At 34.7% G+C, this 27,288-nt stretch overlaps 2 protein-coding genes across 2 annotated transcripts in view; one reads left to right on the top strand and one right to left on the bottom strand.

Annotated features, from left to right (window-relative positions):
• Window positions 1–27,288, bottom strand: part of LOC120413615 (uncharacterized) — a 67,495-nt gene that overhangs the window by 7,598 nt on the left and 32,609 nt on the right. The window contains exon 3 of the mRNA XM_039574520.2: window positions 26,290–27,032. Coding sequence (XP_039430454.1) covers window positions 26,290–27,032 — 743 coding nt within the window. The remainder of the gene's footprint in view (window positions 1–26,289; window positions 27,033–27,288) is intronic.
• On the top strand, window positions 7,370–8,525 carry LOC128092929 (uncharacterized). Its single transcript, XM_052708129.1, has 2 exons — window positions 7,370–7,432; window positions 7,492–8,525. The coding sequence occupies exons 1-2, from the start codon at window positions 7,385–7,387 to the stop codon at window positions 8,149–8,151; spliced, it is 708 nt and encodes a 235-aa protein (XP_052564089.1). The 5' UTR covers window positions 7,370–7,384; the 3' UTR covers window positions 8,152–8,525.

Here is a 27,288-nt window from a genome sequence, read left to right as displayed (position 1 = left end):
TATCTCATAGTTATCGAACGTTGGTGGCCTATACGGCAAAGGCGAGGTTCTTTGTGTCAAAGGTCTTGGGTTCGAGACTCGATATCGGCACTTTTTTTTGGTTGATGAACTGTTTTTTGAAAATGAACCCATGAGAATAACGCTCTCGTCAATCTCGGGATTTATCCTCTGTGTCTGTTCACAGTACCTTTATACTACCAGATCGTGTTCTTTATTCTCTCGGATGGCGCTGCCCAACTGTGGGTGTAAAACAAAGTACTGGATGTTTTAGGCTTTTTGGAAAGAGCACACGATTCTGAACACCTAACGGCATCGTTAACTCAAAAGTAATGAAAATGCATATGGGACATTTATGCTCAGATGCAGTAAAATTATCGATAACAACCTTTATTTATTTGAAAAATGTGCCGAAAGAACAAAAAATGTAAAAAAAATCTTTTTGTTTGCAAATCTTTTTTTTGCTGCCATGGAATATAATTAAAATTTAAGTTGTTGAAATAGTTTTGTAATACAGTTTGATTAAAAAATTTCCTACTAAGTGGAGAATGACATTTTGAAGTTTGCATTTTTTAAATTTCTATCCAGATTTTTAAGCGAAGATGGCGTTACTAATGGTGCACGCTCAAAATATCAGAATCTTCAGTGGTACCGGTATTAAAAAAAAGTGGGACATGGCATGACATCCATTTTTTTTCTAATGTTGGTATCACTGCGATATTTTGATATTTTGGGCGTGCACCATTCGTAATGCCATCTTCGCTTAAAAAACTGGAAACATGTTTAATGTTTATTTTATTTTAAAGAGCCCAATATTTGATGTACCGAACAAACAAGGTCGTTTCACATATTACTCAACGTTAATTCGTACCACTACACCCCAAACAGCTCATAATATCGGAGAGAAAAAACAATCGGAAAACTTTGAATTGGAATTTTCATAAACTAAACATTGATTAAGTATTATACTTTTAATTTATATCATTTGAAACTTAACAATTGAACAACTCGCTATATTTTGATGTTTTCACAATTCACCTGTTTCACCGTGGTGGAAAACGAAAGCACCAAACGTTTCTAGCTAGCCGGTCAAGTATATTTTACTCACACTATAAATATTTCAACCACCTTCCCCGCCATCATTCCTAACTTTGGCTTATCATCTGGTTTTTGTGCGAGGCGCGCGAACGATATTGTGCCTTCCTGTGCACACATTCGCCGCCGTCGCCGCCGCCCACTCATTGATGATATCTATCCTAGCCCTTTATCTATATAGCGGGCTGTCTGTGGGAAACGACTCTTCCACGGACAGTATAACCCAATCTGCAAACTAATTACAGTGAGTAAGTCTAAGGCAGCCGGCGGTCCCGACACGAAAACCGTTCATCATTCCGGTCCGAGTAGGTGGACGAGTCACTGCCCTTTTTTGTGGCCACATCCTGCAAACCCCCTAAAGAATGCTTTGCTTTATTGGCGGATATTCATCGTCGCAACCTTTTAACAGGTGGGGAATTGTATCCTCGATTAATTCCGGACGACCCTTTTCACCGGAAACGTAATCCGCCCAAACGGGACAGGAAAATCCCTGTCACTTAATAGGGCTGAAAACGACAACCTCATCGGTTGACCTCCAAGGACAAAGGATACCCAGGCAGACTTGGGATCCCGAAAAGCACCCGGGAATCTACCCGACTTCAGATCCGCTCGCGTGGACGCTCATCAACTAAAGGGACGCAAGGAAGACAAGAAAGGGTTGCATGGGAATATAGATTGTTATTACCATGAATTTGCATATATGCCACGATGAGCTTTCATCGCTTCCGGACTTGGTAGCCACAGACAAGTGCACGCAACTCTTGGCAGCAATACCAGAAGTAAAATTTAAACAATCCCACTAAAATGTCCACTTGTCTCTTGACCTGAGGGTCGATGAACACCGAAACCAAAAACGTAGTTCGGTTCTGCATGCAAAATAATAGAACCATACCAACTATTCCGGTTGATGAAATGGAATTTTTGCATACGCGCGCGCGGGTAATTCCCAGACAAAATACATAAAATGGCCAGACAAGCCACAACCACCCGAAGTTGTGACTTTTAGTTCTTAGTCGTTATTAGCCAGAGAGAGAGAGAGCCAGTCATATGGGAGATGATTTTCATTTCTGATTAGAATCCAACTCACTCTCGGGAAAGTCGCCAACCGGTAAGTTATCAGGGCAATTAGGAAACGTTGGGAAAAGTGGTTTTCCACTATTTGGCATAAATGGCGATTTAATAAAGCTAGTTTTCCAGCATAAAGATAAAGTGTTTAGTTTTAGTTAGAGCGTCCAATTTTCCGGGGTTACAAAATTCCCGGGAAACGGGAAATTTTAAATCCCAGGAAATTTGAAATTTATCAAAAAAAAAAAAATGTCTGAGCCTTGTTCTGATTAATATTTTACAACAAATATTGCATAGAATAGCAACTTAAATAGTCAAAATAAGTGTGAGGATCAATTAGTGCCTTGACTGCTTGTAAAAAAACATGCAATTTCAAGAAAATATGTAAATTTTCTAAATTTATAAGCTGTCTTTTAATTCGTTCATAATATCAATAAAATATTGATTAGTGTTTTTAGTTAAGGGACCATCCATAAACCACGTGGACACTTTAGGGGGGGGGGGGGGGGGTATGGCGATTGTCCACGCTCCATACAAAAAAGATTTTTTTTGTATGGACAATTGTCCACGAAGGGGGGGGGGGGGGGTTCGAGATTCCCAAAAAAGTGTCCACGTGGTTTATGGATGGTCCCTAAGAAGTATGTGGTATTTTATTTATTGCAGTGTTTGAACAGTGAGTAAAATGAATCAATGCTCCAATACCGTACAATTGCTTTTAAATTTGTCTCTATAATCAGTTAGAGAAAATATGATAATCTAATCTAATCTAATCAGTTAGAGAAAATATGATAAAGCTTAATATTGATAATTAAGCTGAAATGAAAAAAAATAGTTCAGAAGTTATATTTATCATCGCAATCTTACTGATATGACCCCTGAAAAAATAGATAAGCATTGAATATTCCAATTTATATTCAATTACAACTCCAAGTTTTCAAATAATGTGAGCGAGTTTAGCCTTCCTCACCTCACTGAGGCAAGGCTATAAAATCACTCGAAAAATGAACTTCTTAAATACACCTCCTAGATATACCTTCACGTATACCTATCGACTCAGAATCAAATTCTTAACAAATGTCTGTGGGGATGTGTGTAGGTATGATTTCTTTTCCACACGATTATCTCAAAACTGTCTGAACCGATTTTGGCCGGATCCGTCTTATTCTGTTCGTTTTGGGGTCCCCTAAGACCCTATTAAATTTTATTCTGTTTAGTGAAGTACTTTTAAAGTTATGCCATGAAAAAGATTTTTTGTAGCTGCAAAAAAGGATGATTTTTGCATAACCTCAAAGGCCGGGTCTTTTTTCTAACGCGCGAGAGTCGAGCAGCATGCATATCGCCCGGTTGCCACATTGCTTAAGAACAATTCTCTACGAAATCGGTCTTTTTTCTTCAATTTTAATTTTTGTATTTTTTAATCCGACTGAAACTTTTTTGGTGCCTTCGGTATGCCCAAAGAAGCCATTTTGCATCATTAGTTTATCCATATAATTTTCCATACAAATTTGGCAGCTGTCCATACAAAAATGATGTATGAAAATTCAAAAATCTGTATCTTTTGAAGGAATTTTTTGATCGATTTGGTGTCTTCGGCAAAGTTGTAGGTATGGATACGGACTACACTGGAAAAAAATAATACACGGTAAAAAAAATTTGGTGATTTTTTTATTTAACTTTTTATCACTAAAACTTGATTTACAAAAAAACACTATTTTTATTTTTTTTATTTTTTGATATGTTTTAGAGGACATAAAATGTCAACTTTTCAGAAATTTCCAGGTTGTGCAAAAAATCATTGACCGAGTTATGATTTTTTTAATCAATACTGATTTTTTCAAAAAATCGAAATTTTGGTCGTAAAAATTTTTCAACTTCATTTTTCGATGTAAAATCAAATTTGCAATAAAAAAGTACTTTAGTGAAATTTTGATAAAGTGCACCGTTTTCAAATTAAAGCCATATTTAAGTGACTTTTTTAAAAATAGTCGCAGTTTTTCATTTTTTAAAATTAGTGCACATGTTTGCCCAGTTTTGAAAAAAATATTTTTGAAAAGCTGAGAAAATTCTCTATATTTTGCTTATGAGGACTTTGTTGATACGACCTTTAGTTGCTGAGATATTGCAATGCAAAGGTTTAAAAACAGGAAAATTGATGTTTTCTAAGTTTCACCCAAACAACCCACCATTTTTTATCGTCAATATCTCAGCAACTAATGGTCCGATTTTCAATGATAATATATGAAACAATTGTGAAATTTTCCGATCTTTTCGAAAAAAATATTTTCGGAATTTTCAAATCAAGACTAACATTTTAAAATGGCGTAATATTGAATGTTTGGCCTTTTTGAAATGTTAGTCTTGATTTGAAAATTCCGAAAATATTTTTTTCGAAAAGATCGGAAAATTTCACAAATGTTTCATATATTATCATTGAAAATCGGACCATTAGTTGCTAAGATATTGCGGATTGAAATTGGTGGGTTGTTTGGGTGAAACTTAGAAAACATCAATTTTCCTGTTTTTAAACCTTTGCATTGCAATATCTCAGCAACTAAAGGTTGTGTCAACAAAGTCCGAATATGCAAAATATAGAGAATTTTCTCAGCTTTTCAAAAATATTTTTTTCAAAACTGGGCAAACATGTGCACTAATTTTAAAAAATGAAAAACTGCGACTATTTTCAAAAAAGTCACTTAAATGTGGCTTTAACTTGAAAACGGTGCACTTTATCAAAATTTCACTAAAGTACTTTTTTATTGCAAATTTGATTTTACATCGAAAAATGAAGTTGAAAATTTTTTACGACCAAATTTTCGTTTTTTTTTTAAATCAGTATTGATAAAAAAATTCATAACTCGGTCAATGATTTTTTGCACAACCTGGAAATTTCTGAAAAGTTGGCATTTTATGTCCTCTAAAACATATCAAAAAATAAAAAAAATTAAAAATAGTGTTTTTTTGTAAATCAAGTTTTAGTGATAAAAAGTTAAATAAAAAAATCACCAATTTTTTTTACCGTGTATTATTTTTTTCCAGTGTAGTCCGTATCCATACCTACAACTTTGCCGAAGACACCAAATCGATCAAAAAAATCCTTCAAAAGATACAGATTTTTGAATTTTCATACATCATTTTTGTATGGACAGCTGCCAAATTTGTATGGAAAATTATATGGACAAACTAATGATGCAAAATGGCTTCTTTGGGCATACCGAAGGCACCAAAAAAGTTTCAGTCGGATTAAAAAATACAAAAAAAATCGAATGACCGAAATCCTAGAGAACTGCTCTCAAGCAGTGTCTGCGTCTCTTCTGGAAAAAAGTCTGTATTAATTATATTGCTGAATACATCATTTTGTCTCGACAAAGATTTGCACGAACTTTTTAGGCTGGTACAAATTTTATTTAAAGTTTTTGTCCCCCACCCTCCTTCAAAATTGGCCCGAGCAATCAGGGAGCAAAAAAATATTTTTTCAAAAAACTTCAATATTTTTATGAAAATTTAGGTGCAATTAGTTAAAATCATCATTTTTAGCATGTTTGGGTTGATTTAAAAATCTTTTGAATTTTTGAAAATTTTCGATGTCTACTATCGCTAAAGTTTTTTTTTCGCTAAAATTTTTGTTTTCGTTAAATTTTACATTTTTTGAAAACATTTAATGCAAAACAACTGAACTAGTGTAAAATACATTTTAAAACACTTTTTCCATGCAAATGTTGAAACTATGGCATGTTATTTTGATATTTATATTTTTTTATTTTTATGGATAAATGGAAAAAAAATTAAAAAATTAAAAATAAACTCTAAAATTAATTTGTAAATACAACCTAAAATACAACATGAATGTGAGGAAGGCACCAACCACCTTAAGGTGGATTAAGTAACGTTTTTGAAATATGTTTGCCTTTTTCGGGCACCTTTTATATAATACGAAGTAGTTTTAAAGTTATAATAGTTTATTTTCATTCCAGATGAACTATCCCCAGTTGTGATTGCTCAACAAATTAATATCATGTGAAATAAACCTTGAACTTTTTTTTATTTGAATTGGTTTTCTATTTTTTACAAAGTTGTATTTTTTAAGTAATAAAACAGTCTGTACAAAACCTTGTATTTATTCTCGATGCAAATCTAAAATAACCTATTTTTGAAAAATGCATAACATGACGGCATTTCTTTTCAATTGAGGCTAAATAATAATATTGTGCGGATTTTTTCAGATTATGGCAAACTTGCACTTTTTGACAGTTTGCCTGCTTTTTTTGTTTGCCTGCATTTGTTTGCAGAAACGTAAGCCTGCATACATTTTGATTTGTTTTCGAGTTTTTTTTTGTTTGTTTGTCATAGTCTAGTACCTCCTTAACTATTTACATACCACTGCCAAAAGCGTATGGAGACTTGTTTTGGCGAACCAATGATGCAAAATTGCCTTCTTTTGTCATAGGGAAGACATTTCGCAAAAAAAAGAATAAATGTTAGCATCTAGAAAAAAAACTAGTGTTATTTTTAAAGAAGTTGTTTTTCATTGCAAAAAAAAAAAAATATCCGAAATTAAAACCTGAAGGTGGGTTTATAACTCTACTTTTTTTTATATGGATAATTCTCTGCCAACTCACACGAAATCGGGAAAAGTTGCCCAAAACCCTCCGTTCGAGGTCCGTTTTTTGATATCACGTGACGGAGGGGCGGTACGACCCCTCAATTTTTGAACATGCGAAAAAAGACATGTTTTTCAATAAAGGAAATGGAATTGAAATTTGGAATTAAAGGGACTTTTATGTAAAATTGGAAGCCCGATTTAGTGGCGTACTAAAAATTCCTAGAAAAACGTATTATTCATATCTGCAATGCAACATTTGTCATTTAAAAAAAATCGTGTATTTTCAAACATTGCAGGGTTATTTTTTAGAGTGTAACAATGTTCTACAAAATTTTAGAACAGACAATTACAATAACAATAAGGGGGTTGCTTGTAATCATCACGAGTTATCGCGATTATAGGTGCTTTTGGTTAAATTGTTACAATGTGACCTGGACAATTTCCTCTGTTCGCAGAAATGCAACTTGATATGACACAGTCCAATAACCATAACTTGATAGCGGACATCCGGACATGCGAATTACCTTCTTATCATTAGACACTACTACCGGCGTAACCTTGTTTACAAAATGTGCCTGTGTTTAGTCACAATCCCAAAGTCGACCAAAAGACACCAATCGACGTGCGATGAGATCTCTAAGAGTAATATCATTCGTAATGATTCTGTTCATAGTCGTAAGTAAGATTGTTTCATGGTACATAGCTGCGAACTAAAATCAGATTTTTCTTCGCAGAAAGCTGACCTCAGAAGACAATCAACGCTAGATGTGATGAGGAAGCTTCAACGAGCACTTCAACAACTATCCGAATCTCAAAATTCAAATCATCAACAACTCACCGAAGCCAAGCTAAGAACATCGATCGCCCTGCGAAACTTCCAATACAGCGCGCTGTTCGTCAAGAGCGAATCTCTCAAAGAGATGTTCGCAGTGGAGCAGCAGGTGCTTCAGTACGGGCAAACCGTAACCGAGCGTCAACCGTGGTGTTGGGAAAACAATCTGCCCCTGCTGGAAGGTGCCACAGGGTGGGCTGGGAATGGGTTCGGCGAGTGTGCCAGCAAACTGATCAGGCAGCTGAAGGACGTTGTTGGCTGGGCGTATGGAAAGTTGGAGGGGGGAGGTTATGAAGTCGTTAGCAAGTATCGTTTGTTGGAGGTATTTGAACGGAGGAATATAATTAGTGATGTAGCAGCAATCAGCAAAGCCATAGATGAAGTGCACTTGTCTGGAAGTGATTTTAATTTGGATTTCGGGGCAATTATTGCAGAACTAAGGGATGAACTCGATGGAATGCTACTATTGTACGACAGTTGCCTCGGGAATGTCCGCACAGTTTTTGAAGACAGAGTTAACGGAATGAAACAGTACACAGCGCAGTGTCTTAAGGACCTGTAGAACCTTAAGGATGTAATCACTCACAACAATAGCCTAATAAAGCAAGAATGTCTCAATTTGGTCAAAGGCTTGGCAGATGCTAATGGGCAAGTATTATGATGTCACACTCCAAACTCTGTACCGTGGAGGATTGCAGAAAGGACGAGGACGACCACGTGGGGGGAAAACTCATTTGGGATGGATTTATAGACACTCATAAAATAAGCCGCGTGGTCGTCGGGGCGGCCGTCAACAGTTGTGGTTAGTTTCATGTATGTACAACAGGAATTAGTACACCCCGTCGTGGTCAACGGTGGGAGTTGTTTGCGGCGAATGCGTCGTTTAATAGCTTGCTCACGTTGTTGTCACCGACGTTGTTTAATGTTGGGTGAACAATTCAGGACATCGCATATGGCTGATGATGATGATGGGGAGGATCGCAAAAGAGATGTGGAACAGCGGTAGAATTTCACGCGGTGAAAATAGGGGACTATTCTAGGCTTAGATTGAACCGTCGGTCAAATCAACGGGTAACATTCGGTTTGATCAATCAGGATAGCCCTAATTGTACGGCCCAAATTTACTTTACAGACCTATGGACCATAATCATGGATATTTTGGTGAAATTTAAGGCTTGTTATAATTTTTAATACACAGCTAAAAAAGTAGTAATCCAGCTGCGTGTAAAAGGCCTTTGTGTAAAATAAATGTTGCATTATTTTATGCATTTTTTTGTGATTTTACACCCTGAATCATGTAGCCCATCAGTATAGGGGGATGGCGTCGCTATTTTTAGACCACGTTTTCCACTTTTTCTCATCGAAACCGACTACCTTATCGACTTCATTTTGCTGGGCGAGATAGGACGCCGTCTATTTTTAGACGATGACTCAGCACTTTTCCACTCTTGCGCTTAAAAAACCAGGTGGCAGCACGATGTAACGCCACGTCCCTATGGGAAACCTTCTTGACCGAAATGTCAAGCTCATATATGGGTCATTCCATCTCAACTGTGCACGAAAAAGTGCAAATTTGAAAATTACCCTCTCCGATCCTGCTCAAATTTGGCTGAGCTGTTGATACTATCAAAACATGCAAGAATCCCGAATTTCATCCAAATCGGACCACCCCCTCCATTTTTGTACCTCCCCAAAAAATCGACTTTTTGGCGATTTTTGGCCAAACCTCCTAGTTTCAAACGGCGATAGCTCAGGAACCACAAATCTCAGAAGGTCGTTCTTGGACTCAATTTTGAAGGAAATCGGACGTAGAATCCATTTCCGTGATCATAATGTTGATTAATTTATTTTTTCTACCTGTATTGCGCAATTGAAAACATTAAACGGCCGTATCTCAAAACACCCCAACTTATTTTTTTTATTTGACCTCACCATCGTGTTCCCCGGCCAATTTTACATAAGAATCACCTATCGACAGAAATGAATATGTTTCGTTCCAGAGATATCGAATTTTAAAGTTTTGTGTTTTCGAGATTACCTGCATCAGCTTCATTCGCCGCATTGCTAGAAGCACACAGGCGGGCTGATCAATAACTGCTACCTGGCCATTTATTGAAATAATATTTCATCATAAATAATCTTCATCAAATTGAGCAAAAATTAACTGTATAATACTGTAGGAAACTGAAGTTTAATCGCAAATGTTTATCTGCTCAAAAAAATTAATGAAGTGGAGCAAAATAGTGCCATTCAGCAAAAACCCCAAAACCTGCTTTATTATTATTATTATTATAGTTTATTATTGACACTTTACCATAATTCTGATTTATGGTTTAGATTGATCATATTAAATCAATTTTTATATAGTGAGCCAGCTCCATTTCATTAAAATATGATTTTGGTCAAGGTACATTTAATTAAAAAAATCCTTATACGTGAGGACAGCAGCCGTATTGTGTTCCAAGAATCCAAGAATGATAGATGAAAAAAACACTGTTGTTCGGACGGTGTCGAAATCATCCCAACTAAATTTGGAGAATTAGCCGCTTTGCAGCAGATCAAACTTTGTGATTTTCTTACATTTTTCAGTTTTATACATTCCAGAAATCCTTTTCCTACTCTTTGTGATCGTCCTTCACTAGAGTACAACGTATCAACAAATTTTATTCATTTTAATTCATATTTTTACTCAATAATGTATCGTGCACTTATTTTTCAGTGTTACTAACAAGATCAATTCTCGGGTGAGTTTTTAAAAAGCCGTAAGAGCCATTGTGACCTCTGACACTAATTTTCGTTTTTCTAGAAAATGAAACAAAATTTCATTTATTTTAAGTTTGGGGCACTTGAAAGACGTGTAGATGAACAATCTCGAGCATTTTAATATTGGTTTTTCGTAAGTAGGTCGAATACCGATGCAAAAAGGACTTTGTTTAACAATGGGTCTTACGGTTTTTTGAAAACTAATCCGAGAATTGCATTTTCCTCTCGCTCCGTCGGAATCCAATTCTGCCCTTTACTGTGTGTCGTCATTGCTCTGTCCAGTGGGTTAACACAGAAATTCACTTCATTAATTTTTTTGAGCAGATAAACATTTGCGATTAAACTTCAGTTTCCTACAGTATTATACAGTTAATTTTTGCTCAATTTGATGAAGATTATTTATGATGAAATATTATTTCAATAAATTGCCAGGTAGCAGTTATTGATCAGCCCGCCTGTGTGCTTCTAGCAATGCGGCGAATGAAGCTGATGCAGGTAATCTCGAAAACACAAAACTTTAAAATTCGATATCTCTGGAACGAAACATATTCATTTCTGTCGATAGGTGATTCTTATGTAAAATTGGCCGGGGAACACGATGGTGAGGTCAAATAAAAAAAATAAGTTGGGGTGTTTTGAGATACGGCCGTTTAATGTTTTCAATTGCGCAATACAGGTAGAAAAAATAAATTAATCAACATTTTGATCACGGAAATGGATTCTACGTCCGATTTCCTTCAAAATTGAGTCCAAGAACGACCTTCTGAGATTTGTGGTTCCTGAGCTATCGCCGTTTGAAACTAGGAGGTTTGGCCAAAAATCGCCAAAAAGTCGATTTTTTGGGGAGGTACAAAAATGGAGGGGGTGGTCCGATTTGGATGAAATTCGGGATTCTTGCATGTTTTGATAGTATCAACAGCTCTGCCAAATTTGAGCAGGATCGGAGAGGGTAATTTTCAAATGCTGTTCCGCTTCAGATGGAATGACCCATATGCGTTTATTCTTGCTGCTTTTCATCGGTCTGATGGCCGAGTGGGCTAAGGCGCCAGTCCTTACTGTTGGTGCTGGGTTTGAATCCCGTCGGTTGCAACTTTTTTTTGAGTTTGCGAAAATTGTACATTCAGTGTGTAATTTTAAGTGTTTATTTTGACGAAGGTGATGTGCATGCTTTGGCATGCGATTATACCATCGGATTTTTTGCTGTGTATCAATGTTTTCTCCGTAACGCTGATTAACGTAAAACGCAAAATCAACCGGAGCATAAACATAATTACCCAGAAAGTTTGATAACACTTTCGTTTTGCTGAGTAGTGGAGCAGAGCTTTCGCCAGAAATTTAAATTGCAATGCATAGCTGAGCAAGCAATAAAACAAAGTGTACGCTGCAAAGCACGTGCAGGAGCACACCACCACCTTTCAGGAACATTCATCCCGCGCGGCATTCCCCGGAACACAAGCTTCATTGCGTTTGGATACACAATATCCTTAGGCACCGGTGTCGGTGAGGTGGCTTCCGACTTCCGATAACGATAACGAGGAAGGGATGATGACGTCGACGCCCGGCTAGAAGCTTCTCGAGTTGGCCTGGTTTGGATTGCTTCGTCGGCGTGGCGTTTTTTAATTTAAAATCTAGGTAATCCTTCCATTTCACTAATTAAACGCGGCTATCGGGTTATGCGCGAAGATGGCTTTGCGTAATGAAGTTATGATTGTTTGGTCAAGCGAATTCTAGTTATTTTTAGTTTCGGTTAAATTTTGAGTTGTAGTATTTATTACCTCTGAAATTTCAAAAGAGCAAGCTCAACCACGTGTAACATTCTCGGCCCACGTTATCAACCAATCTATCCTAAACCAAAAAGTGTGACAGGCTGACAGCTCCACCATGACATGACTGTCAAAAGTCACGGACAAATTCCCCAATCGCACCGGCCGCACTCGCCGCAGTATCAAAGGGGTTTGCTAAATTCCATCAAAAAGGCCGGCCCAACCTACCACGCGGCATCACATCACCGGCCATGTGTGAAATTTTCAGAATTTACGTCACCTTTCTCATCAAATTGCCGCCGGAAGCCCGCCCACGGCACACACAGTGTGGCCAGTTTTCCGGCCATGTAATGAGAAATTAATTTGCTTCCGTCGAGTTTTGCTCCGACAGTCGGCAGCGCGTCCGGGGGATACGGGCCATTTCGCCATGCCGTGCTGCCCGGGGGCTCTTATATTACACAGCGTAACAAAAAAAAAAAATTTTGTTATTAGCAGAACGATTCAAAAAACTCCCCGAGGGATCGGCTTCCTGAACACAATGCAACCTGGCCCATGTCTTAATTGTTACCCTAGCTCGAGATATTCAATGCAGAAGTTTTGCATATGAATCACCCCCCGTCGAAAAAATATTTTTTATTTTGTTTTCACTGTAACTTAAGTTTTATAAGGTCTTTTTAGATGCTTCTGGTGTCATTGGACGGTAAATTGTTATTAAAACCCAAAATATGGTCCCGTTGGTCGGTTCCCGTGACCGGTTCCGGTGGAAATCCGGATTATTGGCCAAAATTGTGCGAAATCTTCAAAATTTTGAAATTTGTTGCTCTTTATGCGAAAAAAAAACATACTATTGCTTCAAACAATCAATACAAACTCAAAAAATGGTTTGTCCAAGCATATCTGAAGGTGTTTTATCGAAAATGTGGCCATTGAGAACCGGTTCTGGCCTATCCGGATCCGGAAACTAGAAAACATTTAAGCAGTTTTTTTTTTTTCAAAATTCCTATGTGTCAGACAATTTAGAAAATCAAATGTGGTGTTGAAGCATTTTTTGCTACTCTATATTTTCAGAATCTCAAAATATGGCCAAGGGGCCAATGGGAACCTGTTCTGACTGTCCCGGATCCGGGAAACAGTGGTCACATGACATTTTTATTGAATTTATTTAAAAGTTGTTTAAGTTACCAGAATTTCAAAATTCCCTGAAAAAAAAAAATCTGATTTTATTTATAGCCAGAATCAGAAATGTGGCCATCGGGAATCTATTCTAAATGTTCCGGATCATGGAACCAGTGGACACTTGACAGTTTTATTTAAAATAAAAAAAAATAAGTTTATTTTTTTTAATTAATCTAAATTTCATCAAAATCAGATTCAGAGATGTAGCCAAATGGCTAACCGGACCATGTTTATATATTCCGGATCAGGGAACCAGTGGACAAAATTCAAGATTCCTGGAAAACAAATCAGATCAGAAATTTGGTCAAGTGGCCAACCGGAACCTGTTTTAAATGTTGTTAAAATAATGTCAAATATTTTAGTTAAGAAATTTTCAGGATTCCTTAAATAAATCTGAATTTATTTAAAATCAGATTTATAAATTTGGCAAATGGGAACCTGTTCTAAATTATCCGGTTAAGGAAACCAGATGACACTTGACATTTTAATTGAATTTATTAAAAAAAAATACTGGATTCATAAGATTCCTGTTTTAAAATCAGAATTTATTTATGATTTCTTTGACATTATAATTAAATTTGTTTTAAAACATAGTTACTGGATTTATAAGATTCCTGTAAAACATATGAATTTATTTAATATCAGATTCCGAAATGTTGTCAAATGGCTAATGAGAACCTGTTCTAAATAATTTGGATCAGGAAACCAGTGGACACTTGACATTTTAATTAAATTTATTTAAAAATACATATTCACCGGATTTATAAAATTCCTTGCAAAATTCTGAAATAATTAAAAATTATTTTAACAATTTAATTTCATTTATTTTAAAAACATAGTAACTGGATTAACAAGATTCTTCGAAAAATCAGAATTTATTTAAAATCATTTTGAAATTTTAATTAAATTTATTTCTAAAAATAGTTACTGGACTTAACAGATTCCTGGAAAAAATCAGAATTTATTTAAAATCAGAATCTGTCGTGTGGCCAAATGGCCAATTGGAACCTGTTCTAAATAATCCGGATCAGGAAACCAGTAGACACTTGACATTTTAATTAAATTTATTTAAAAAAGTTACTGGAATAATGAGATTCGTGTTAAAAAAAAACAGATTTTATTTAAAATTATTTTGAAATTTCTATAACATTTATCTAAAATAATAGTAGCTGTACTTGACAGATTCCTAGAAAAAAATCTGAATTTATTTAAAATCAGAATCAGAGATGTGGCCGAATTGCTAATTGGAACCTGTTCTAAATAATCCGGATCATTAAACCAGTTGACACTTGACATTTTAATTAAATTTATTTAAAAAAAATTACTGAATTTATAAGATTCCTGTTAAAAAATCAGAATTTATTTGAAATTGTTTTGACTTTTTTGTTAAATTTATTTAAAAACATAGTTACTTGATTTATAAAAGTTCCTGAGAATTCTGACTTTACTTAAAATTATTTTGACAAACTAATCAAATTTATTTTAAAAAACATAGTTACTGGATTTATAAGATTCTTCGAAAAATCTGAATTTATTTAAAATCATTTTGAAAATTTAATAATTTTTTTTTTTTAGAATATTCACTGGACTTAACAAATTCCTGAAAAAAAATCTGAATTTATTTAAAATCAGAATCAGAATTTAATTAAATTCATTTAAAATCAGAATCAGAAATAAGTCAAATGGCTAATGGGAACCTGTTCTAAATAATTCGGATCTGGAAACCAGTGGACACTTGACATTTTAATTAAATTTATTTAAAAAAGTTACTGGAATAATAAGATTCCTGTTAAAATAAAACAGATTTTACTTAAAATTATTTTGAAATTTTAATTGAATTTATTTAAATAAATAGTAACTGGACTTAACAGATTCCTGGAGAAAAACTGAATTTATTTAAAATCAGAATAAGAAATATGACCAAATGGCCAATTGGAACTTTTTCTAAATAATCCGGATCATGAAACCAGTTGACACTTGAAATTTTTATTAAATTTATTTAAAAAAATACTGGATTTATAGATTCCTGTTAAAAAACAGAATTTATTTAAAATTATTTTGAAATTTCAGTTAAATTTATTTAAAGACATAGTAACTGGATTCATAAGAGTCCCTGAAAAATTCTGACTTTACATAAAATTATTTTGACAAATTAATCAAATTTATTTAAAAAAAAAAACATAGTTACTGGATTTATAAGATTCTTCGAAATATCTGAATTTATTTAAAATCATTTTGAAATTTTAAATAAATTTATTTTTAAAAATAGTAACTGGACTTAACAGATTCCTGGAAAAAAACTGAATTTATTTAAAATCAGAATCTGATGTGTGGCCAGATGGCCAATTGGAACCTGTTCTAAATAATCCGGATCATGAACCCGGTTGACACTTGACATTTTAATTAAATTTATTTAAAAAAAATACTGGATTTATAAGATTCCTGTTAAAAATTCAGAATTTATTTAAAATTATTTTGACATTTAAGTTAAATTTATTTAAAAACATAGTTAAAAAATAAGAGTCCCTGAAAAATTCTGACTTTACCTAAAATTATTTTGACAAATTAATCAAATTTATTTCAAAAAAACATAGTAACTGGATTTATAAGATTTTTCGAAAAATCAGAATTTATTTAGAATCATTTTGAAATTTTAATTAAATGTATTTCTAAAAATAGTTACTGGACTTAACACATTCCTGGAAAAAATCAGAATTTATTTAAAATCAGAATCTATCGTGTGGCCAAATGGCCAATTGGAACCTGTTCTAAATAATCCGGATCAGGAACCAGTGGACACTTGACATTTTAATTAAACTTATTTAAAAAAGTTACTGGAATAATAAGATTCCTGTTAAAATAAAACAGATTTTATTTAAAATTATTTTGAAATTTTAATTGATTTTTTTTTAAATAAATAGTAACTGGACTTAACAGATTCCTGGAGAAAAACTGAATTTATTTAAAATCAGAATAAGAAATATGTCTAAATGGCCAATTGGAACCTGTTCTAAATAATCTGGATCATGAAACCAGTTGACACTTGACATTTTAATTAAATTTATTTAAAAAAAATACAGGATTTATAAGATTCCTGTTAAAAAAACAGAATTTATTTAAAATTATTTTGAAATTTTAGTTAAATTTATTTAAAGACATAGTAACTGGATTTATAAGAGTCCCTGAAAAATTCTGACTTTACTTAAAATTATTTTGACAAATTAATCAAATTTATTTGAAAAAAAACATAGTTACTGAATTTATAAGATTCTTCGAAAAAACTGAATTGATTTAAAATAATTTTGAAAATTTAATTAATTTTTTTTTTCAAAATAGTTACTGGACTTATCAAATTCCTGAAAAAAATCTGAATTTATTTAAAATCAGAATCAGAATTTAATTAAATTTATTTAAAATCAGAATCAGAAATAAGTCAAATGGCTAATGGGAACCTGTTCTAAATAATTCGGATCTGGAAACCAGTGGACACTTGACATTTTAATTTAATTTATTTAAAAAAGTTACTGGAATAATAAGATTCCTGTTAAAATAAAACAGATTTTATTTAAAATTATTTTGAAATTATAATTGAATTTACTTAAATAAATAGTAACTGGACTTAACAGATTCCTGGAGAAAAACTGAATTTATTTAAAATCAGAATAAGAAATATGACCAAATGGCCAATTTGAACTTTTTCTAAATAATCCGAATGATGAAACCAGTTGACACTTGACATTTTAATTAAATTTATTTTAAAAAAACTGGATTTATAAGATTCCTGTTAAAAAACAGAATTTATTTAAAATTATTTTGAAATTTTAGTTAAATTTATTTAAAGACATACAGACTGGATTTATAAGAGTCCCTGAAAAATTCTGACTTCACTTAAAATTATTTTAACAAATTCATCAAATTTATTTTAAAAAAATGGTTTCTGAATTTATAAGATTCATCGAAATATCTGAATTTATTTAAAATCATTTTGAAATTTTAATTAAATTTATTTAAAAAATAGATACTGTACTTAACAGATTCCTGGAAAAAATCAGAATTTATTTAAAATCAGAATCTGATGTGTGGCCAAATGGCCAATTGGAACCTGTTCTAAATAATCTGGATCATGAAACCAATTTACACTTGACATTTTAATTAAATTTATTTAAAAAAATACTGGATTTATAAGATTCCTGTTAAAAAAAGAGAATTTATTTAAAATTATTTTGACATTTTAGTTAAATTTATTTAAAGACATAGTAACTGGATTTTTAATAGTCCCTGAAAAATTCTGACTTTACTTAAAATTATTTTGACAAATTAATCAAATTTATTTAAAAAAAAACATGGATTGATAAGATTCTTCGAAAAATCAGAATTTATTTAAAATCATTTTGAAATTTTAATTAAATTTATTTAAAAAAATAGTTACTGGACTTAACAGATTCCTGGAAAAAATCAGAATTTATTTAAAATCAGAATCTGTCGTGTGGCCAAATGGCCAATTGGAACCTGTTCCAAATAATCCGGATCAGGAAACTAGTGGTCACTTGACATTTTAATTAAATTTATTTAAAAAAGTTACTGGAATAATAAGATTCCTGTTTAAATAAAGCAGATTTTATTTAAATTTATTTTTGAAATTTCAACTGAATTTATTTAAATAAATAGTAACTGGACTTAACAGATTCCTGGAAAAAAACTGAATTAATTTAAAATCAGAATAAAAAATGTGACCAAACAGCCAATTGGAACCTATTCTAAATAATCAAGATCATGAAACCAGTTGTTACTTTACATTTTAATTAAATTTATTTTAAAAAAAACTGGATTTATAAGATTCCTGTTGAAAAAGAGAATTTATTTAAAATTATTTTGACATCTTAGTTAAATTTATTTAAAAACATAGTTACTTGATTTATAAGAGACCCAAAAAAATCTGACTTCTCTTTGAATTATTTTGACAAATTAATTAAATTTATTTAAAAAAACATAGTTACTGGATTTATAAGATTCTTCGAAAAATCAGAATTTATTTAGAATCATTTTGAAATTTTAATTAAATTTATTTCTAAAAATAGTTACTGGACTTAACAGATTCCTGGAAAAAATCAGAATTTATTTAAAATCAGAATATGATGTGTGTCCAGATGGCCAATTGGAACCTGTTCTAAATAATCCGGATCATGAAACCTGTTGACACTTGATACTTTAATTAATTTTATTTAAAAGAAAAAAATACTGGATTTATAAGATTCCTGTTAAAAAATCAAAATTTATTAAAAGTTATTTTGACATTTAATTAAATTTATTTAAAACATAGTTTCTGGATTTATAAGAGTCCCGGAGAAATTATTTTGACAAATTTATTAAATTTATTTCAAAAACATAGTTACTGGATTTATAAAAAAGCAAAGCTCATTTCTAGGCGTCCGAAGGTTATATGTGGTGAGTCACTCAAAAACTCTTTTACGCAAATGGACCGACGCTTTACTTCCCCATCCGATAGAAGGCGTGATCAGGCAAATCTCGTCTCGAAAAATGCCACCGGGTCCGTCTGGGATTGAACCCAGGCCATACTGTGGTGAGAGGCAACTACGCTAACCACTGCCTCACCGGACCTGGCCCGGATTTATAAGATTCTTCGAAAAATCTGAATTTATTTAAAATCATTTTGAAATTTGAATTAAATTTATTTTTAAAAATAGTTACTGGACTTAACAGATTCCTGAAAAAATCGCAATTTATTCAAAATCAGAATCTCTAGTGAGGCCAAATGGCCAATGGGAACTTGTTCTAAACAATCCGGATCAGGAAACTGGTTGACACTTGACATTTTAATTAAATTTATTAAAAAAAAGTTACTGGATTTATGAGATTCTAATCTAATCTAATCTAATCAAATCAGACCCTAGCGCAGCCAATCTTTCGAAAGGATCCTGGAGAGTGCCTTAGGTTAGATGACGCCTAGCACCCTTCTTGTCATTTATTAACATTTGTAGTGCGCCATTGCATTAGAAATGCATTGAAACATCATAAGCGTTAAACCGGCCAGGCCTACTGCGTAAAGCCGTATCGCAGAGATGACTCGTAATTGGGTTGAGTTTGAGCACTGAGTGTTCGAACAACGACATAATTCTGAATCCACAGGGGAGGAAGAAGCGTGGAGACACACCACCATACGCTCCGAGATTTGGTTGTATTCGTTGGGAGCAGCATTGCTAAGAAGTTTTGGTACTCCGGGGCCCTCTGGGATGGGACATTGTATTTCCACGAATGCCCTGGCCACTATTTGCCGTGGTTATAGCGCCATAACTCGCTCTCTGTAACAGTATTCCTAATTCCAGTCCACACTCACCAAGTCATCATGGCCTAGTGGTTAGCATTTTTGCTTACCAATCCAAAGGACGGGGGATCGAACCCCGCCTCGAGCGACTTTGATTTTTCGTTCATATTCATCATTTCAAATTTCTGTGTTCTTAACTTTCTCGTTGGGAGCAGATGGTAATCGAACTCAGAACCATTCGCTTACAAAGCGAACACCGTAACCATTCAGCCACAGCCGCTCCCCGCAGTTACTGGATTTATGAGATTCTAATCTAATCTAATCTAATCAAATCAGACCCTAGCGCAGCCAATCTTTCGAAAGGATCCTGGAGAGTGCCTTAGGTTAGATGACGCCTAGCACCCTTCTTGTCATTTATTAACATTTGTAGTGCGCCATTGCATTGAGAATGCATTGAAACATCACAAGCGTTAAAGCGGCCAGGCCTACTGCGTAAAGCCGTATCCCAGAGATGACTCGTAATTGGGTTGAGTTTGAGCACTGAGTGTTCGAACAACAACACAATTCTGAATCGACAGGGGAGGAAGAAGCGTGGGGACACACCATCATACGCTCCGAGATTTGGTTGTGTTCGTTGGGAGCACCATGCTAAGAAGGTTTGGTACTCCGGGACCCTCTGGGATGGGACATTGTATTTCCACGAATGCCCTGGACACTATTTGCCGTGGTTATAGCGCCACAACTCGCTCTCTGTAACAGTATTCCTAATTCCAGTCCACGCTCACCAAGTCATCATGGCCTTGTGGTTAGCATTTTTGCTTACCAATCCAAAGGACGGAGGATCGAACCCCGCCTCGAGCGACTTTGATTTTTCGTTCATATTCATCATTTCAAATTTATGCGTTCTTAAACTTTCTCGTTGGGAGCAGATGGGAATCTAACCCAGAACCATTCGCTTACAAAGCGAACACCGTAACCATTCAGCCACAGCCGCTCCCCGCAGTTACTGGATTTATGAGATTCCTGTTAAAAAATCAGAATTTATTAAAAAATTATTTTATAAAAAAAAAATTATTTGACTTAATAAATTTCTGCAAAAATTCAGAATTTTCTTTAAATCAAAATCAGAAATCTGGCCAAGTGGCCAACCGGAACCTGTTTTAAATGTTGTTAAAATATTGTCGAATATATTAGTTAGGATAATTTCAAAACTCACTAAAATGAAACTGAATTTACTTAAAATCAGATACTTTCTGATTTTTATTTTAAATAAATCAAAATTTTCTGCAGAATTTTTGTAAGTAGTGTAGTTATTTTTAAAATAAATTTAATTGAAATTTCAAAATGATTTCAAAAAAATTTAGATTTTTACAGGAATCTTATAAATCCAGTAACTATGTTTTTTAAAATAAATTAAATGAAAATGTAAAAATAAATTTAAATGAATTCTGTTTTTTTAAACAGGAATCTTGTAAATTCGATAGCTCTTTTTTTAAATAAACTTAATTAAGATGTCAAGTGTCATCTGGTTTCCTAATCCGGATTATTTAGAACAGGTTCCCATTGGCCACATTTATAAATCTGATTTTAATTAAATTCAGATGCATTTTAAGGAATCCTGAAAATTTCTTAATAAAATTATTTTACAATATTTTAACAACATTTAAAACAGGTTCCGGTAGGCCACTCGGCCAACTTTCTGATCTGATTTGTTTTCCAGGAATCTTGAATTTTGTCCACTGGTTCCCTGTCCGGAATATATAAACATGGTCCGGTTAGCCATTTGGCTACATCTCTGATTCTGATTTTGATGAAATTTAGATTAATTAAAAAAAATAAACTTATTTTTTAAATTTTAAATAAAACTGTCAAGTGTCCACTGGTTCCATGATCCGGAACATTTAGAATAGATTCCCGATGGCCACATTTCTGATTCTGGCTATAAATAAAATCAGATTTTTTTTTCAAGGAATTTTGAAATTCTGGTAACTAAAACAACTTTTTAATAAATTCAATAAAAATGTCATGTGACCACTGTTTCCCGGATCCGGGACAGTCAGAACAGGTTCCCATTGGCCCCTTGGCCATATTTTGAGATTCTGAAAGTATAGAGTAGCAAAAAATGCTTCAACACCACATTTGATTTTCTAAATTGTCTGACACATAGGAATTTTGAAAAAAAAACTGCTTAAATGTTTTCTAGTTTCCGGATCCGGATAGGCCAGAACCGGTTCTCAATGGCCACATTTTTGATAAAACACCTTCGGATATGCTTGGCCAAACCATTTTCTGAGTTTGTATTGATTGTTTGAAGCAATAGTATGTTTTTTTTCGCATAAAGAGCAACAAATTTCAAAATTTTGAAGATTTCGCACAATTTTGGCCAATAATCCGGATTTCCACCGGAACCGGTTTCGGGAACCGACCAACGGGACCATATTTTGGGTTTTAATAACAATTTACCTTCCAATGACACCAGAAGCATCTAAAAATACCTTATAAAACTTAAGTTACAGTGAAAACAAAATAAAAAATATTTTTTCGACGGGGGGTGATTCATATGCAAAACTTCTGCATTGAATATCTCGAGCTAGGGTAACAATTAAGACATGGGCCAGGTTGCATTGTGTTCAGGAAGCCGATCCCTCGGGGAGTTTTTTGAATCGTCCTGCTAATAACAAAAAAAAAATTTTTGTTACGCTGTGTTATAGATGATGAATACTACTAGGGTAATTAATTTTAGTGTGTGAGGGTAGAAAACCCTTCTGGACTCTAAAATTGCCATCGGAAAGGCTTGGCCTTGTTCCGATGGGATTCCATTGGGGCTCATCATTGGGGGGAATGTTTGGCTTATCGAAGGTCAGTTGAGATCGAGAGTGTATCGTTTGAAAGTTTAAAAAAATGCCTTAGCTAGGAGAACTTTACATGAAGGTTGCCGTTAAACGCAAAACGATATGCAAATTAAAATTTCTATCTATTACTCAACCAATAAAATTAAATTAAACGATTACAGAGTAACCCAGAGGAAACACTGCCATTTATTTTTTGGTTTAACTTCTTGGTACTTTGCACAATGTTCGGAATGGCAAAATTAGGTGGAATAAATTGATAACTCCTTTATTTGACGTCCTAGCCAAATGGTGCCTTCGGAAGAGTTGTTGTACTTGATAAGGGCTATCTTTTAAAGTTATTGACATACAGGATGACGACCTTCCAGGGTGTCAACCAAAAACTAACTTTGTTGGATGACGTTGTAGGGCTTTGGTGTCTTCGGCAAAGTTGTAGAGGAGAAAATTTCATGAAAGTTTGTCGAAAGCGCCAAATTTGTAGCTCTTAATCTACTCGAGATATACGCCATTTTTGCAAAAATGGTCCAAAAAAGCAATTTTTTGGTGATAACTCAAAATGTTAGCATTTTAGCGGCCTACTATGTTCAGAAGAGTTGTTTATGACATAAAGTTACACATCTTTGCCGAAGACAGCAAATTTTTTTGAGCCTTTATTGAGGAGTTATTACCATTTTTAAGGGATTTTGAGCCTATTTTCAAGTTGCTATGTTTCCAAAATGGCGCATTCTGGCGCAAAACCGAACAATGCACCTGAAAGTACACACTTTCAACTACATTTCCTGATATCTCAATTTGAATTTGACGGTTTTTTTAATTACTTTGTTTATAATTTTTAAGCGGAATCGTATTGCAATCGTGGTAATAATCGGTATATTGAAGGGTAAATTGATCGATTCTAATGGAAAATACATTGTTTATGCTTAAAGTTATGACACACATTCTAAAATTATGAATAAAAACATGTTTAGCCCAAAAATAATGCAAGTAAAAATTTTAAATAATTGTTCGTATTTAAAATTAAGAATTTCCTTTTATATTTGGTCACTTTAGAAAGGTTGTCGTATTTTTCCATAGACAAAGTATTTTCCACAGAAATCGATCAATTTACCCTTCAATATTTCGATTATTACCACGATTTCAATAAGATTCCGCTTAAAAATTATAAACAAATTAATTAAAAACCGTCAAATTCAAATTGAGATATCTAAAAATAGACACCGATAGACACGGAGATATTTTCAGGAAATGTAGTTGAAAGTGTGTACTTTTAGGTGCATTGTTCGGTTTTGCGCCAAAATGCGCCATTTTGAAAACATAGCAACTTGAAAATAGGCTCAAAATCACATAAAAATGGTTATAACTCTTCAATAAAGGCTCAAAACATTTTGCTGTCTTCGGCAAAGATGTGTAACTTTATGTCATAAACAACTCTTCAGAACATAGTAGGCCGCTAAAATGCTAACATTTTGAGTTATCACCAAAAAAGTGCTTTTTTGGACCATTTTTGCAAAAATGGCGTATATCTCGAGTAGATTAAGAGCTACAAATTTGGCGCTTTCGACAAACTTTCATGAAATTTTCTCCTCTACAACTTTGCCCAAGACACCAAAGCCCTACAACGTCATCCAACAAAGTTAGTTTTTGGTTGACACCCTGGAAGGTCGTCACCCTGTATGTCAATAACTTTAAAAGATAGCCCTTATCAAGTACAACAACTCTTCCGAAGACATTTGGCTAGGACGTCAAATAAAGGAGTTATCGATTTATTCCACTTAATTTTGCCATTCCGAACACTGTGCATTGCACAGTGGCCCAGATCGCAAAATTAACCCTCTAACGCCCAGAGCTGTTTGCTTATCGTAAAAATAGTAAATGGCTTAATTTTGGTACAATAATGCAGGAAATACTTTACTTTGACCCACAAACATCGAATTGGGGCAAAAAAGTAGAATTTGAAGTGGTGCACCAGAGCACCATCAGGAAAATGAGCAACTTTTTTTTAAACCACAAAATCTCGTTTTCTTCAAATCTATTGGTTCATTTGTTTGAAAACGCTTCGAAATGTGTTGAAAACTACATATTCTTTGCTGTAAGACCATATTTCTGAAGTATTAACTACAAATTCTAAAATCTCTGCATTTTCAGGTTTTCTTTGATTGGCTCATTCAAAACCCACAAACAACCATTTTCATGAAAAATGAGGAAAATAATAAAACTATTGGTCTAATAACAATGTTTTGTCTTGTTTATGAATAGTCTAAACGTTTATAAACTTTTGTTTTGATAAAAATAAGCTTTTTCTGTAATTTAGAAAAAAGTGCTCCTGAATATTTAGTTGCTCATATGCCTAGGTGGTGCTCTGGTGCACCAAATGAAAAAGGTTGAAAAACACTTAAAACCTGTCCAAACTCACAATGTTATTCACAGGGGTTCTTGTCCAAGGTTCAAATGATAGCAAAACATTTTTTGTTTCATAACATTTTGTGTTTGGTATTTTTTACGGGTTTTCGAAAACAGGTCTTATTTATTTCCCTAAAATTGGCCCATTTTTGTTTACATTTCACACTGTAACTTTGCTTGTGCTTAACGAAATTTTATGAAATTTGGGAAGATGTTAGTATACATTCTACACGAACACCTGCAACTTAAAGCATCATGAAAAGTTGTGTCAGTTCCGAGATATTTGAGTTCAAAGTTTTGGTGCTCTGGAGTAACCATGGGCGTGAGAGGGTTAAGTAGAAAACGGATTTTCCGAAAAATGGTGAAGTTTTGGAGCTTTGGTGTCTTCAGAAGAGTTGTTGCAAATGAAAAAGGGCAACTTTTGGTTTGCTTGAAAATTACGGTGGTTCACTATTAGGGTGATTTTGAAAATCTAACTTATCAGGAATATTTTTGGGATTTTTTTTTGTCTTCTAGAAAGTTGTTGAGCTTGCCAATCCAAGCAACTTTGTCGAAGACACCAAAATTTTATCTCGTAATCTACGCCTTCTATAACCAAATTAATTAATAGAAAGCATCTAAGCAAACCTTCAAACCTTCAAAGTGATGTTCGGGGCACTTTTAGAGTTCTAAAAAATAAACAATTTTATTTTTTGACAGGTCAATTTGGACTTAAGGGCCAAAAGTTACAGCCATTTTAAGGTAAAAAATATGCAAAATTTAAAACTTAAATATCTCGAAAAGGCGCAAGCCAAACTTTGAGCACTAGGTTGCATTTGAAAGAAGAGATCCAGCACTACTAACGCTGAAAAAATCCCAGGGGTGTTTTTCTTTAAACTCGGGATATCTTCATTTGAAAAAGGCTAATTTTCAAGGGAAAACCTTATGGGACCACCCTAACGAATTTCAAAAATTGTCCCAATATATGTTTTTCCATGTAATTTTGCCCGCTGAATCTGAATCTGCCCTCAGAATTGACCCAAAGTGTCGCAAAATCGATTTTTGGTAATATTTTGGGTTCAAATGATAATTTTACATAGAAACCCAAAATATGACCAAAAATCTCTTTCGCGGGTGAGAAAATTCGTAAGCGAAATTGATTTTTTCGCGATTATTCCATCCCTGAGGCTGAGAAAGGGTATAGTTCCCCTATACGCAGCAGGTCTGGCCGGGCTTTAGGTTTTTTAACTTCATCATCCCGGTACGCAAATCGAACTCACGACCTCTGGATCGGAAATCCAGCACGCCGTTAGTCGAAACCCATCCCCTACCGGTCAGTATTCCCAGTGAGCAGATTTACTCTTTGAAGGGATCTGACTTTGCCGAGCCAGACAGGAATCGAACCCATCACCTTCCGCTTACAAGGCGAAACCCGTAACCTCACGGCCACGGAAGCTCGGCAAGATTACATGAGTTCAACAACCTACCTTGTGGATGATCGGGTCATCGAGAACCAGCTCGATGTGGGTGTCGTTCACGTGCTCCAGCCGGGGCCGGTTGTCGTTCCGATCCAGCACGGCCACCTCGAGCACCTTGTCCACCTCCATAGGCACGCTATTTTCGCTCATCCGAACGGTACAACGCACGGCAGCCTGCAGCGCCGGTCCCGGCCGTCCCAGTTCGTGATCCAGCGAGCCGTTGCTGAATAGCGTCCCGTTGCGTTCCACCAGATAGTTTGTTCCGTTGGTGAGTGCGTACCTGACCGAGTGCGTCCGGCAGAGCTGCTGGTACAGCTGGGGACCGAGCGGGCCAACGCGGAATCCGGTGAGTTCGTTTTCGGCGATACGATAGGTGGCCGCTTCCCAGAAGCAAATCTGGTCCACGTGGTCCTCGCAAAATCGCGGCAAGTGATTCTCCTCCACTGGGACGGGGGTGATGGTGAGGCTGAGTCGAAGCACTTCGGACCCGCTGCTGGCGGAAATGATGAATTCGGTGCTTTTGGGCAGGTCCATGATGTGGGACTCGATCCAGACATCGCCGGTGGTGGAGTCAATGCTCAGGAATCCCTCGGCGGGACTTTCAATTGCGTATTGATACGCCGGAGTGGAGTCGTTAGCGATGTCCCTTGGGGCGAGATTCAACAGCGGGTGGTTGCGCAGAATGATGTACGATTCCTTGGAGATGGGAAGGCTCAGATGGAGGCGCGATGTGGGATAATAAGCCTCGAGTGCTGAAACGATGGGAGAGAGTGGTGTAGGGGTGATGATTAGTGCTTTGTTAAACGGAATTTGAGGAACATTCAGTTGAACAAACAATTCTTTAGAAGAGACAGAATTCACCAGAATGGAATCGTTCATGCAAAAATTGAAGCTTTTCATCTTAAATTGAATTGACAAAGCGGTCTAATTGTGGTGAAAATGTGAAAACGGAATTCCTTTTGATTAACAACCCAATCTCGTCACATCAGGGATGACATCCCTTTCATG

This window comes from Culex pipiens, chromosome 2 (genome assembly GCF_016801865.2).
Source record: "Culex pipiens pallens isolate TS chromosome 2, TS_CPP_V2, whole genome shotgun sequence".
Classification (NCBI taxonomy): domain Eukaryota; kingdom Metazoa; phylum Arthropoda; class Insecta; order Diptera; family Culicidae; genus Culex; species Culex pipiens.
The sequence above is the reverse complement of the archived record's forward strand: the minus strand, read 5'-3'. Positions and strand labels throughout refer to the sequence as shown.